Genomic DNA, 15,582 nt, shown 5'->3' with positions numbered 1-15,582 from the left:
GAGAGAGAACAATAGACAAAAATAGAGGGAAAGAAACAAACATAGTCTGTTTTGTCCCCATTTCTCAGCTGCCATCTGTAGTCTTGTAAAACTCATTACCTGATAAAGCATTGCTCAAGAAATTAGCCATGAGTGCAGTCAGGAATTTCATAATTATCATTCAGTAGTAATTGCACACAACAGCTTGATAACACATTGAGTTTACAGTGTGGCACAAAATTAAGCAAATACATTGACAATGGCTGTTGTTTTTCATCCTGGGCTGTTTGATAATAAGCTCCTTGAAAAGTATGCCTGACAGAAAACATTCATTATTTCAAGAAAGATAAACTTGAACTTTATACATCAAATTAAATTTGCCGGTACTAAAGCAGTGGTAATTTATTGAGGATGATTAATATTTGAACATAGGCACCAGCTTCTCAGGTGGCTTATTGAATGTACTCCTGTTGTTGTTTTATGTTGAATTCGTATTTTGCGTATGAAAAGAGACCCCATGAAATCATCGTATTGAAGAGCCGACTAAATCCTTTGTTTCGAGCCAGGTTTGATTGCAGACACAAAATGGTTGCTATGTTCAGAATGTCAGAAACCCAAGGCTTGAGGCTCATTCAAAATCGGGCCTTGGAGCATATTAAAATAATTCTGGTAAGTTGCTTACTCTACTCAGTCCTGCCAAATATGGACAGCACGGTAGCATAGTAGTTAGCACAATTGCTTCACAGCTCCAGGGTCCCAGGTTCGATTCCTGGCTTGGGTCACTGTCTGTGCGGAGTCTGCATGTTCTCCCCGTGTCTGCGTGGGTTTCCTCCGGGTGCTCTGGTTTCCTCCCACAGTCCAAAGATGTGCAGGTTAGGTGGATTGGCCATGCTAAATTGCCCTTAGTGTCCAAAATTGCCCTTAGTGTGGGTGGGGTTACTGGGTTATGGGGTTATGGGAATAGGGTGGAGCTGTGGGCTTGGGTAGGGTGCTCTTTCCAAGAGCCGGTGCAGACTCGATGTGCCGAATGGCCTCCTTCTGCACTGTAACTTCTCTGAAATCTATGAATATTGGATCATGGTTTGCAAAACAAACATTAGGCCCATCATTAGGCTATTTAAGGGAATGATGAAGGCTTGTAACAAGTACCTTCCAGGGATTCCTACCTATTATCCAAGCCAATATGATGTCAGACATAATTCAGGTGCTGTTTAGACTTTGGCTGTAGCCCTACTAATTGGTGATTGTTGCACTAATTCTGCATCCAAAACACGGGCGCAACAGCAGTCTCATTTTTCTCCCTTTGAATCTCGGTGGCATTTTTAATAGAAAATATTCTTCCATCCTATCCTGAAAATGCTAACTGGACATTTTGTTGTAGGTGCTGGCTGTCCTGTGTTACCACATGTGCACCTTCCTTCAAGGCAATGGAAGTCAATCACAGCTATGCCTGACCCTTTCCTGGTACAAAATCTACACTTAGAAATTTCCTTGCTGAAAGTCAGAGGCCAGGATTAGTCACCCTGTCTGACTTCCTTACTACATCCTCCCTCGACCAGAAATGCTGAGGTGAATTCTGGTGCTTGATATAGTCTTTGTGAGAGCTACAGGTTTCCACTACTGTCTCTGTGGAAAAATGCTACTTGATTGCATTCCTGAATGACCTAATTCTAATTTTAAGATTACATTCCCTTGCTCTTGACTCACCCAACTTTGTGTAACTACTGAATCGAATCATTTGATAGCTTAACCCCCTCAATTAGATCACTCAAACTTCTGAGCTTCAGGGAATACAAACCAAGCTTGCGTAACATGTCCTCACTAAGTGCAGCCATCATTCCGGCAAAACTCTGTCAATCCTTGCATGGCCAATTTATCCTTACTGAGGATTACTGCTAGTCACAGCCCAAAATTGAATGCAGTACTCCAGATAGGTTCTGACCAAGCTTGGAGCTTAGGAATTGAAAGAAATGCTCCACCTGTGAAAGTGACCGTCAAGGAATTCCCAATGTCTCCTGGATTGTTATCCACTGTAGGGAATCTGTATTAATTTGCCTATTATAAGCATTTTTACTGGAATAAGCAAAAAGCTTTTGCATCACAAAATTTGATAATTCTGCCGTGTTGAGATTATGCCAAGTACCTTTGTTTAATAATCACAAGTTAATTTGTGTTTTTCAGTGCTCCATTCGCAGTTTGATTTGCCCTGACCCTTGTTAAGAGTTTTGGTTTTCTCACAAATGAAGCCTAATCGCTCATTTAAATATGATTATCTTGGAGGGCGTGATCCAGATCCTATTATCCCAGCGAGAGCGTGATCCAGATCCTATTATCCCAGCGAGAGCGTGATCCAGATCCTATTATCCCAGCGAGAGCGTGATCCAGATCCTATTATCCCAGCGAGAGCGTGATCCAGATCCTATTATCCCAGCGAGAGCGTGATCCAGATCCTATTATCCCAGCGAGAGCGTGATCCAGATCCTATTATCCCAGCGAGAGCGTGATCCAGATCCTATTATCCCAGCGAGGGCGTGATCCAGATCCTATTATCCCAGCGAGGGCGTGATCCAGATCCTATTATCCCAGCGAGAGTGTGCTCCAGATCCTATTATCCCAGCGAGGGCGTGATCCAGATCCTATTATCCCAGCGAGGGCTGATCCAGATCCTATTATCCCAGCGAGAGCGTGATCCAGATCCTATTATCCCAGCGAGGGCGTGATCCAGATCCTATTATCCCAGCGAGAGCGTGATCCAGATCCTATTATCCCAGCGAGAGCGTGATCCAGATCCTATTATCCCAGCGAGAGCGTGATCCAGATCCTATTATCCCAGCGAGAGCGTGATCCAGATCCTATTATCCCAGCGAGGGCGTGATCCAGATCCTATTATCCCAGCGAGAGCGTGATCCAGATCCTATTATCCCAGCGAGAGCGTGATCCAGATCCTATTATCCCAGCGAGGGCATGATCCAGGTCCTATTATCCCAGCGAGGGCGTGATCCAGATCCTATTATCCCAGCGAGGATGTGATCCAGATCCTATTATCCCAGCGAGAGCGTGATCCAGATCCTATTATCCCAGCGAGAGTATGATCCAGATCCTATTATCCCAGCGAGGGCGTGATCCAGATCCTATTATCCCAGCAAGGGCGTGATCCAGATCCTATTATCCCAGCGAGGGCGTGATCCAGATGCTATTATGCCAGCGAGGGCATGATCCAGGTCCTATTATACCAGCGAGGGCTGATCCAGATCCTATTATCCCAGCGAGAGCGTGATCCAGATCCTATTATCCCAGCGAGGGCATGATCCAGGTCCTATTATCCCAGCGAGGGCATGATCCAGATCCTATTATCCCAGCGCGGGCTGATCCAGGTCCTATTATCCCAGCGAGAGCGTGATCCAGATCCTATTATCCCAGAGAGAGCATGATCCAGATCCTATTATCCCAGTGAGGATGTGATCCAGATCCTATTATCCCAGCGAGAGCGTGATCCAGATCCTATTATCCCAGTGAGGATGTGATCCAGATCCTATTATCCCAGCGAGAGCGTGATCCAGATCCTATTATCCCAGCAAGGGCGTGATCCAGATCCTATTATCCCAGTGAGGATGTGATCCAGATCCTATTATCGCAGCGAGGGCTGATGCAGATCCTATTATCCCAGCGAGGGCTGATCCAGATCCTTTTATCCCAGCAAGAGCGTGATCCAGATCCTATTATCCCAGCGAGGGCATGATCCAGATCCTATTATCCCAGCGAGAGCATGATCCAGGTCCTATTATCCCGGCGAGAGCGTGATCCAGATCCTATTATCCCAGCGAGAGCATGATCCAGATCCTATTATCCCAGTGAGGATGTGATCCAGATCCTATTATCCCAGCGAGAGCGTGATCCAGATCCTATTATCCCAGCAAGGGCGTGATCCAGATCCTATTATCCCAGTGAGGGCGTGATCCAGATCCTATTATCCCAGCGAGAGCGTGATCCAGATCCTATTATCCCAGCGAGGGCTGATGCAGATCCTATTATCCCAGCGAGGGCTGATCCAGATCCTTTTATCCCAGCAAGAGCGTGATCCAGATCCTATTATCCCAGCGAGGGCTGATCCAGATGCTATTATCCCAGTGAGAGCGTGATCCAGATCCTATTATCCCAGCGAGGGCATGATCCAGGTCCTATTATCCCAGCGAGAGCGTGATCCAGATCCTATTATCCCAGCGAGGGCATGATCCAGGTCCTATTGTCCCAGCGAGAGCGTGATCCAGATCCTATTATCCCAGCGAGGGCATGATCCAGATCCTATTATCCCAGCGAGAGCGTGATCCAGATCCTATTATCCCAGCGAGAGCGTGATCCAGATCCTATTATCCCAGCGAGAGCGTGATCCAGATCCTATTATCCCAGCGAGAGCGTAATCCAGATCCTATTATCCCAGCGAGGGCGTGATCCAGATCCTATTATCCCAGCGAGGGCGTGATCCAGATCCTATTATCCCAGCGAGGGCATGATCCAGGTCCTATTATCCCAGCGAGAGCGTGATCCAGATCCTATTATCCCAGCGAGAGCGTGATCCAGATCCTATTATCCCAGCGAGAGCGTGATCCAGATCCTATTATCCCAGCAAGGGCGTGATCCAGATCCTATTATCCCAGCGAGGGCTGATCCAGATCCTATTATCCCATCGAGGGCTGATCCAGATCCTATTATCCCAGCGAGAGCGTGATCCAGATCCTATTATCGCAGCGAGAGTGTGCTCCAGGTCCTATTATCCCAGCGAGAGCATGATCCAGATCCTATTATCCCAGCGAGGGCATGATCCAGGTCCTATTATCCCAGCGAGGGCGTGATCCAGATCTTATTATCCCAGCGAGAGCGTGATCCAGATCCTATTATCCCAGTGAGAGCGTGATCCAGATCCTATTATCCCAGCGAGAGCGTGATCCAGATCCTATTATCCCAGCGAGGGCGTGATCCAGATCCTATTATCCCAGCGAGAGCGTGATCCAGATCCTATTATCCCAGCGAAGGCGTGATCCAGATCCTATTGTGATCCAGATCGCGCCGGGCGCCAAGGGTCGGGTGACTTGCCCAGTTTCACACCCGACACGACTGCCGGTTTTGGCATCTCCGGTACCGGGCGCAACATGGGAAAATTGTGCCTATTGTGTTTTGAATATCTTTCAGGAGAAAAATTCAAATGCAGGCCCTTCTTGTATGTGTTTGAACTTGTCTGTTGATACAATATACAACAGGGGAATTGATAGATTTGGTTGAAAATAACAGTTTATATGTGTTACTTGTGTTTCCCGACAGATTTAATATGAGCAAGCTTGAGCTGACCTGAATAAACCTGTAACATTGATGGTGTTGCAACACTCGAACCCCATGTGCTAATTTATTGCCTGGCATTAAATAGTCACAAACAGACTTGGATGGGCCAGGACAGCTGTGTTACATCCCAGCATCCTTCCCTTATCTTAGTTTGTTGCTGACAGCCTTGCTCAGATCAGGAGCACATTGTGCTGGGAATCAATGGGCAACAATGAGGCTCGAAGCTTTTAACACCAAACGCAACATCCAGTTCAGCAACGGAGACAGAAATCTCATTAACATTCACAGATTCAGAATGTTAGAGTCATGATTTTGAGGTAGCAAGCCCCAGTTATGCAGCGTAAAAGCTGCCAGAAATCGGAAATAAAAATTGAAAATTGTGGAGATGTACAGCAGGTCAGAAATAATCCGGGACTTAGGACACTGTCCGTGCGGAGTTTGCACATTCTCCCCGTGTCTGTGTGGGTTTCACCCCCACAACCCTAAAAAATCTGCTAGTTTGGTGGATTGGCCATGCTAACTTGCCCCTTAATTGGAAACAATAAATAATTGGGTACTCTAAATTTTAAAAAGTAGAAGAAATAACAAAAATCATCGAGCTGGAACATTTACTCAATTTCCCTCTCCACAGATGCTGCCTGCCCTATTGAATATTTCCGGCATTTTTTGTTACTTTTTCAGATGCACAGGTTTGGCTAATGTGTGGGTAAAGGAGGCCACAGAGTCAGATTTTTTAAAAACTGTAACTAAAATTACAAACAGCAGATTTGTATAATCACTGTTGCAGAGCCTAGCTTGCCAATGGTATGCATTTTCCTGGAGGTTTCATTACTTAACACCCTGCCAAGCATCATCCCCCCCCCCCCCCCCCCCCCACCCCCGCAACACCCCTCATTGGATCCTTGATACATCCATCCTTGTGATACCGTTCCTGCACTTGCTATTTGGAGACTTAACAGTTTTTTCTTCGGTTCTGATGAAGGGTCATCAGGCTGAAACATTGGGCACAATCTAACGGCCGTGTTGCACCTGAAAGGTGATGTGGCCGGTAGATACCGGGCGATCCCTCTTTCGGGGTCTACCCGCCTCATCATGCCTTGTGAGACCTAACCTGATCTCGGGAGAGGTCACGGTCTGAATCCCGCCCATTGTGGGCAGGATCATTATTTTGCAAATCTGCATATCACAGTGAGATAGCTAGTCTAATTCTTGTATGCGCTCCCCTCATCTACCCGAGTCTTTGGGATCTAACCCCTTCACCTCGGAGACCCCCCACTTGTGGGGGTCTACCAGGGAATCAGAGGCCTCCAGCCGGTTGCCCCCTGGGCAAGGTGGCACCCTGGCACTGCTGGTGCCACCCAGGCACCCTAGAACTGCCAGCCTGGCACCCTGGAACTGCCACCCTTTTGCCAGCCTGGCTCTGCCAAGGTGCCTGGCTGGAAGAAGAACTGCCAAGGTGCCAGGCTGACATTTTTCCCATGGCAGGGTTCGGGTTCGGGGGTGCCTTGCATGTGTGAGGTCGAGTGCGGGGGCAGAGGGCCCGAGGACCCCGTTATAGGCGAGTTGAGGCTTTGTCGGGGTTCGGGGCCGTGTGCGGGGGGGGGGGGGGGGGGGGGGGGGGAGTGATCGGGAGGCCATTTTAAAATAGCAGCCCAATCTATTCCTGCACTGAGGATAGCATAGTGTTTTATGGCTGTTTTCCTGTGCTTGTCACAGGACTATGTTCCAATTTGGTTAGATCACGTCCATTAACTCTATTTCTCAACACAGATGCTGCCTGACCTGCAGAGTGGTTCCAGCAGTTTCATTGTGTTCATGTGTTGGAATACTTGCTTGTTACCTATGTACCAGGATAATGTGTGGTTCATTCTGTGTGATATATGCCCCTACATTTCTGTGCGGTGTATTCTATGTAATTTCTAAGAAACACAATGAACCACTGTATAGATGCAGGTCTAATTTCTCTAAAATTAATTGGCAATACTTTTACCTTCTGTTGTTAATGTAAAAATCATGCACTTTTACAATTTTGATGCTCATTTTGATGCTCATTTTGCCAACTCCAATTATGATGTGAAAGCGTCCTTGTGTAGCTTTGTGCATTTGGGATTGGGATCTTTCCTGCTCAGAATCTCTCGCATTACCCAATCTTTTTCCTTCGCTCCACCGTTCACATGCATGTCTTCAACTGCCTAGATAGTAAACACTGAAATTCCCTTCCTAAACTCTTCCACTCCTCTACCTCAAGATGTTCTGTAAAAACTACCTATTTGTTCATTGACCATGCTTTTGGTTACCTCTTTAAAATGTCTCTTTGTATGGCTCAGTGTCCAGCACAACCTGATTGTGTTCCAACAATACACCTTGGGACACTTTATTATACTAAAGTTGCAATACAAGTGGATATTATTGTTGTTCTAAATGATTTGAATTTTAAAAAGATGTTTCTTTGTCACAGGTGCGAAGCGATTGACCAACAGGGCAACACTTTGGTATGTGGCGCTGTCCCTGGAGAATGTAGATAAAGTGGTTGAAGTTCCTTCCATAGAGGTAACTATGTACATTTCTTTTAATTTTGTAAAGATGGGAATTTTTTAAAAGATGAGAAGAAGTAGGAAAATAGATAGGAATCGGAATTAAAGATTCAGGAGAGAATGTGGGTAGATGTCTTAATGGAGAGGCTAAGGGGGAAGGGAGCATTTCTGGGATCAGACCTTGAGAGGGTGGAAAGAGGTCCCATTGTTCCTCATAATGCAGGATGATATACAGAATGTTCCATCAAAATCTGACCCATAAGTTGATAAAAAAATTTGAAATATAGCAAAATGTGCATAAAAATTGTAAAAGTGCATGATTTTTACATGAAGTTGACTCAACAAGGTTTCTTTTGTGTTCGATGTTCTAATTTCACATTTCACAATGTTTCATTCCTAATTGTTTCCTTTGTTCATCTCTGATTTATTTAGCTTTTCTCAATTGGGCTGGTGATGTTCTAGCACTGGATTGATTATCTTGTGTGCAATTTGTCACTATCCAGCCCTGCTCTCCCAGCGGAAGCAGTGCATTTCAGAGAAGCTTACAGCACAGAAGGAGACTTTCAGCCCACGAGCCACCTGTTTGAAAGAGCCATTCAGTTACCTCACCTGCTCTTTCCCTATTACTTAGCAAATTAATTCTCTTTAACCATTTATCTAGTTTCCTTTTGAAAGTTACCACTGAATCAGCTACCACAATTGATAGACAAACATCTCACCCGACTAAGCTAAAATAGGTCTTTCCCCCAGAGAAGAATGCATCAAAATGGTTATGAGTGGTTGGCGAAGGGGCAGCGCAGTGGTTAGCACTGCTGCCTCATGACGGCAAGAATCCAGGTTCGAATCCTGACTCTGGGTCACTGTCCGAGTGGAGTTTGCACATTCCCCCCGTGTCTGTATGGGTCTCACCCCCACAACCCAAAGATGCACAGGGTAGGTGGATTGGCCAGGCTAAATTGCGCCTTAACTGGAAAAATAAAAAGAATTGGGTAGAAAAAGAACAAAGAAAATTACAGCACAGGAACAGGCCCTTCGGCCCTCCAAGCCTGCGCCGATCCAGATCCTTTATCAAAACCTGTCGCCTATTTTCCAAGGATCTACTTCCTTCTGTTCCCCGCCCGTTCATATATCTGTCTAGATGCATTTTAAATGATGCTATCGTGCCCACTTCAACCACCTCCGCTGGCAAAGCTTTCCAGGCACCCACCACCCTCTGCGTAAAAAAACTTTCCATGCACATCTCCCTTAAACTTTCCCCCTCTTACCTTGTAATTGACACCCCCACTCTTAGAAAAATCTTGTTGCTATCCACCCTGTCCATACCTCTCATAATTTTGTAGACCTCAATCAGGTCCCCCCTCAACCTCCGTCTTTCCAACGAAAACAATCCTAATACAGTATACTCAACCTTTCTTCATAGCTAGCACCCTCCATACCAGGCAACATCCTGGTGAACCTCCTCTGCACCCTCTCTAAAACATCCACATTCTTCTGGTAATGTGGCGATCCGAACTGCACGCATTATTCCAAATGTGGCCTAACCAAAGTCCTATACAACTGTAACATGACCTGCCAACTCTTGTACTCAGTACCCCGTCCAATGAAGACAAGCATGCTGTATGCCTTCTTGACCACTCTGTCGACCTGCGTTGCCACCTTCAGGGTGCAATGGACCTGAACTCCCAGATCTCTCTGTACATCAATTTTCCCCAGGACTCTTCCATTGACCGTATAGTCCGCTCTTGAATTAGATCTTCCAAAATGCATCACCTCGCATTTGCCTGGATTGAGCTCCATCTGCCATTTCTCTGCCCAACTCTCCAATCTATCTATATTTTGCTGTATTCTCTGACAGTCCTCCTCGCTATCTGCAACTCCACCAATCTTAGTATCATCTGCAAACTTGCGAATCAGACCACCTATACCTTTGTCCGGATCATTTATGTGTATCACAAACAACAGTGGTCCGAGCATGCATCCCTGTAGAACACCACTAGTCACCTTTCTCAATTTTGAGACACTCCCTTCCACCCCTACTCTCTGTCTCCTGTTGCCCAGCCACTTGTACTTGTATATTAAAAAATAAATGAGTGTTTGGTGAACATTAGGTGAACTAGACAAGCAAATATCTATTTCTGGGAAGTGGCCTTTATATTAAGATTGGGCAAAGGAGCATGTTCGTTACCCATACTGTTTTGTGCAAAATCCACACACAACTGGCTGCACTGAAACGGTCAGAAAATAGAATAGGTGAATAAAGATAATCAAATATAAAGGGCGCGATTCTCCCAAAACGGGAGAAACGGCCCCTTCCCGACCGGGAACCGATTCTGGTCCCCGGTCGGGGCTAGCAGCCCGACGCCGTAATCTCCGGCATCACGGGCTTAACGAATTTCGTTAAGCCCGCTTGCCGGAGTTAGCGCCGGCTGATGCGTCATATGACGTCAGCCACGCATGCGCGGATTGGAAGACTCCAACCCGCGCATGCGCGGATGACGTCATCGCGTATTTGAGCGAAACCCGCGCATGCGCGGGCCGGGATGCCCCTCAGCCGCCCCGCGAATGGATACTGCGGGGCGGCGGAAGGAGAAATAGTGCGCGGGCATCGGGCCCGCTGCCCGCGATCGGTGCCCACCGATCGCGGGCCCATGGCACCCTTGGCACGACCGTGGTACTGCCGTGCCAATCAGTGCCATGGTTATAAAAAGCGAGTTGTTCACACCGTTTTTACGAACGGCCAGACCAGGTGTGTTTGCCGTTCATAAAAACAGCGTAAAGGGCTGGGACTTCGGCCCATCTATCAGCTGTGAATCGCTGCCGGCCGTAAAAAAAACGGCGGCAGCGATTCGTGTCGGGAGTTGGGCGGCGGGGGGGGGGGGGGGGGGGGGGGGGAATAGCGGGAGGGCGGGAAAAATGTCGGGAAGGCCCTCCCGCTATTCTCCGACCCGTCATGGGGGGCGGAGAATTGCGCCCAAAATGTCTAATGGTACATGCTGCAGGTCCATTTTTACAATTGGACATTGAGCAGCCAGATGCAGCACAGCCAGATATAGACAAATAACCCCCCCCCCCCCCCTGCTCTTTTTCAGTGATGTAGCTTATTTCCAATTGTGGAAGAAGGCATCGTTCTTCCCTAGTGCAAGATTCTTGCTGGAACACCTGAGACTTGAGATTGAACAGCTGTTTTTCCCCTGTCTGAGAAGCAAAGATAACATAACTGGTGCTGTTGTCATGTTGAAGCTGAGGCATACCTTCACGCCATTATAAATGAAACCAAGTGTTGCATCCATCTCTCTGCCACAGCCCTCCTCATGGTGCTTTCTATTGTAACTAGGGTAAAATGAAAATAATCCATTTTCCAGAACTATATTTACTCATCTAATGGCTTATGTGGGTGAAGAGGGAATCAGGCGATGGGGGTGGGTGGCACTACAGGTACATCTTCAAAGTATCAGGTGCAACTTGAAGCTGAGTGGTACATGCTTGGTAATTAAGTATAGACTTTCAAAAGATAATCTCTGAAAAGAGAGTTAGAATGATTAAACAATAGAATTCCATCAGTACATCTAAGGAGCACTGTTAATTTCCATTGAGGCCTGAGTTCTGATTACATAGGAACTAAGGAGCAGTGGGAGCTGCCATTTCAGTGTTACAGCTCACTCGAACCTAATTTGCATTAGTCTGGGGAAATTAAAGGCTCGGTTCGTTTTCTCACTTACAGCAAAAGGAAGAAAGACTTGGATTTAAACGCCGGCTTCCATGGCCCCAGGACGTCCCACCGCTATTCACAGACAATGAAAAACCTTTGAAATATGATCACTGTTGTAATATTCAAAACTGGGCAGCCAATTTGTGCACAGTAAGGTCCCACAAACAGCAGTGTGATAATGACTAGATAACTCATTTAAGTGATGTTGGTTGAGAAGTACATAGCTGCCAGGTCATTGTGGCTTTTCCTTCTCTGTCATTAGTTTCCAATGGGAAGGACAGTTCATTGGCTATAAGACGCTTTGAAACGTCCCATGGTCATGAAAAGCACTATGTAAATGCAAGACTCTCTTTATTTTATTCACTACAGAAGACCTCCTCTCCCTGTTAGAGGAAATCCAGCAGTTTAAGTATGATTACGTATAATATTTTGGAAGTGAGAGGGAAACCCTATCTGTATTGGGAACTGTTTTGATAAGCCCTTTTCAGCTCATAGGAGCATAGAGATTTACGCCAGAGAAGGAGACCATTCGGCTCATTGTGCTAATGCCGGCTTGATAAACATCAATACCGTCTAATCTCTGGGATTGGGAGGGGAGAAGAAGCTAATCCTGTTAGGCCGCTGTTTTACACAAGTGTTTCTAAAAAAAAAAAATTTAGGGTACACAATTCATTTTTTACAATTAAGGGGCAATTTAGCGTGGCCAATTCACCTATCCTACATATCTTTGGGTTCTGGGGGCGAAACCCACGCAGACACGGGGAGAATGTGCAAACTCCACACGGACAGTGACCCAGAGCCGGGAACAAACCTGGGACCTCGGCACCGTGAGACAGCAATGCAAACCACTGCGCCACCGCGCTGCCCCTACACAACAGTGTTAAAGGACAGGCACAAATGTTGAAAATCTGAGATAAAGTCTGTAAATACTGTAAATAAACAACACACCAATTGGTATCTCTTGGAAAATTAAGGGTTTCATTCGGGGAAACGGAACTGCATAGAATAATGGTTTTGGTCGGATTTGTGTCCTGGGCCATCCAGCTGGTGGGAGGCACCATAAAATTCCAGCCATGGTCTGGATATGGTGAACTCTTTCATGGATACGTTTTAGCATCTCTTCAGCATGAGATCTTTATGTACAAATGAAGGAACATATTTTAATTGAGATTATTTTGCAAAGTAGACTGATTGGGCAGAATCTTACTGCCTTTGTCTCTGGTGCAACAGTGGAACTATTTTATGGTAGCAAACCCAAGACTCCAATTAGTGGGTCTTGCAGTTTCTTTTTACCAGAGGGAACCATTTAACAGCCTGTCTTCGGGCTGCCCAATCAATTAGGGAGGGTGGGCAAGCTGATCTGGCCAGTTTATCAGAGGAGGGATTTTTAAAAGAATTCTTTTTACGGGATGTAGGCATCGTTGTAAGGGCCAGCATTTGTTGTCCATCTCACAAGCCCTCTTAGTACAGGTCTAGGTAAGTTTAAAAGTCCAGCCTCTTTGAGAATCCAAGGAGAAGGTAATTGTGTAAGGTAAGTGGCAGGTTGAGGAAGTGCTTGGGATGAGAGGTAGGGGTGTAGAATGGGCGAGTGGTCAGTGGAGGGGAGTCAGGTGGTTTGGGGCTCATGTGCTCAATGCGGCAAGGTCAGGTGGTCAATGGGAAGGGGTTGATTGGTCAGTGGGGTGATGATTGGGGGTAGTTAGGAGGATGGGAAGTCAGGGGGGGTCAGGAGGGAAGCCTGGGGGGTTGGGGATAGTTGGGTGTCGGAGAGGATCATCTGAAGAGATGGGGCTTTTTCCAGAAATGCCGTCAGGCGGGGTGGTCACATGTGTAGTTACTCAGGAGTTAGAAGTAATTTTAATTCTTCTAACCTTTTCTGCGTAACTAGTTTTCCAAGACAGTTGGAACCATCCGAAGACTACGATCTAAATCGGAGCATCGGATCATTCCCGGTGCAGTATAATTGCCCAATGGAAGATTGAAAATTGTTGTGCAGTCCTTATGTGGAGACCTCTGGAGAGTTGGCTCCCTCAGCGCTCCTTTGGGGTACCCCCTCTGGGAATTGGAAGTTATGGTTTGGGGGGTTGGCGGCGGGAATGCCTCCATTTAATCTTGTGGCCATATAGTCTGCCTTGTTGAGGAACATTTGGCTGAGGAGAAGGCAGCTGCTACAGGTGGCAGTAGTGAGCCTCTTGCCCTCGACCCTGAGCGCAGGTCCGAAAGCTAGCAGCAGTGAAATGCATCTGAAGATGAATGAAGAACTAGACACCTGAGCCGGGATTCTCCCCTACCCGGCGGGGTGGGGGGTCCTGGCGGGATGGAGCGTCGTGAACCACTCCGGCGTCGGGCCACCCCAAAAGGTGCAGAAGTCTCCGCACCTTTAGGGGCCAATCTCTAAGATTGAGGGGCTAGGCCCGCGCCGGAGTGGTTGACGCCCCGCCGGCCGGCGGGAATGGCGTTTGGCGCCATGCAAGCCGGGGCCGAAGGGACTTCGCCGGCCAGCGGAAGTCCACGCATTCGCCGGAGCGTCAGCAGCTGCTGACGTCATCCCCGCACATGCGCAGGGGAGGGGGTCACTTCTGCCTCTGCCATCGTGAAGACTATGGCGAAGGCGGAAGGAAAAGAGTGCCCCCACGGCTCAGGCCCACCCGCCGATCGGTGGGCCCCGATCGCGGGCCAGGCCACCGTGGGGGCACCCCCTGGGGCCAGATCGCCCGCCCCCCCCAGGACCCCGGAGCCCGCCTGCGCCGCCCGGTCCCGCCGGTAAGGTAGGTGGTTTGATTCACGCCGGCGGGACCGGCATGACAGCGGCGGGACTTCGGCCCATTGCGGTCCGGAGAATCGCCGGGGGGGGGGGAAGCCTGCCGACAGGCGTTGCGCGATTCCCGCCTCCACCGAGTCTCTGGTGCCGGAGACTTCGGAGACGGCGGGGGCGGGATTCACGCCGGCCCCCGGTAATTCTCCGATCCGGCGGGGGGTCAGAGAATCCCACCCCTGAAGTTCTTCCAAGTGGTTAGTAACAACCTGTCAAGCAGTGATAGCACTGTCTGACAGAAGAACTGTTTTACACACTGGCTCTCACCTGGCCATAGCTGGAGATCTTCACCGTGACCGATCAGAACCTCTACAAATGTCAGTTTCACTGAGGATATTTTTCCCTCTGTGCACTTGGCTTCTCCAACCTGCCAGATTGTAGACATGGCACAGAACTCCAGCTCTATTGGGAAAGAAGGAATCTATGTTCAAAATCACTCCTAATTGCCGCCTTATATAAATCATCGAGCTTCCTACCTCAGCCTGGACGCTGCCTACTTCCCTCCCAACACAGCCCCTCTTAATGTCCAGGGATTTGCACGTTTGATTACGGAGAAAAGGTGGGGTGGACAGGGGGAGTGGACCTGGGTAGAGTACTCTTTCGGAGGGTCAGCGCAGACCTGATGGGCCGAATGGCCTCCTTCTGCATTGTAGGGATTCTGTGACAACCCTGGAAAGCTGGAAGGAGACAAGGTCACTTTGGAATCCCAATTCAGCTTGATTTCTGCAATTTTCCCAGCCACATAGTCTCCACCCCATTCTAGTCAACTTCATTCCAATGCAAGTGCAAAAAGTCTCCACCCCCGAACGTGCTGCATTGAACTGGGAAAATTCCATCCATTCACTTAGATTAGATTTGAAAAAAAGACTTGATGTCCTAAGAACAGTTAGCATATTTAATAATTCATTAACCATTATCATCATAATCTTACTATTAAACTTAAAAGATTGAAGGACATTAGGAAATTGTCACAGAAAATAGACAGCTAAAAGCAATTGCAAAATACGTCCAAGAAATACTCAATGTAACCATTTCTACTTCCGAACAACACTTCAAAAATATGAGCTACTTTGGTTTAAAAATGTATGGCTTTATATCATCAGTATTAGTCTGTATCTCCCTTCATTGAACTTTTGACGTTCTGTCCAGTCCTCCCATTAACTGCACCATGTTTCCATTACTTCTTACAGTCAGATTGTTTCCCACGACCT

The 15,582-nt window shown here is 47.5% G+C and overlaps 1 protein-coding gene across 5 annotated transcripts in view; it reads left to right on the top strand.

Moving 5' to 3' along the window:
• Positions 1–15,582, top strand: part of acot7 (acyl-CoA thioesterase 7) — a 282,705-nt gene that overhangs the window by 75,960 nt on the left and 191,163 nt on the right. For all 5 annotated transcript variants that reach the window (XM_038822345.1, XM_038822342.1, XM_038822341.1 and 2 more), the window contains exon 4: positions 7,772–7,863. In XM_038822345.1, coding sequence (XP_038678273.1) covers positions 7,772–7,863 — 92 coding nt within the window. The remainder of the gene's footprint in view (positions 1–7,771; positions 7,864–15,582) is intronic.

This window comes from Scyliorhinus canicula, chromosome 16 (genome assembly GCF_902713615.1).
Source record: "Scyliorhinus canicula chromosome 16, sScyCan1.1, whole genome shotgun sequence".
In the NCBI taxonomy this organism is placed as follows: domain Eukaryota; kingdom Metazoa; phylum Chordata; class Chondrichthyes; order Carcharhiniformes; family Scyliorhinidae; genus Scyliorhinus; species Scyliorhinus canicula.
The sequence above is the reverse complement of the archived record's forward strand: the minus strand, read 5'-3'. Positions and strand labels throughout refer to the sequence as shown.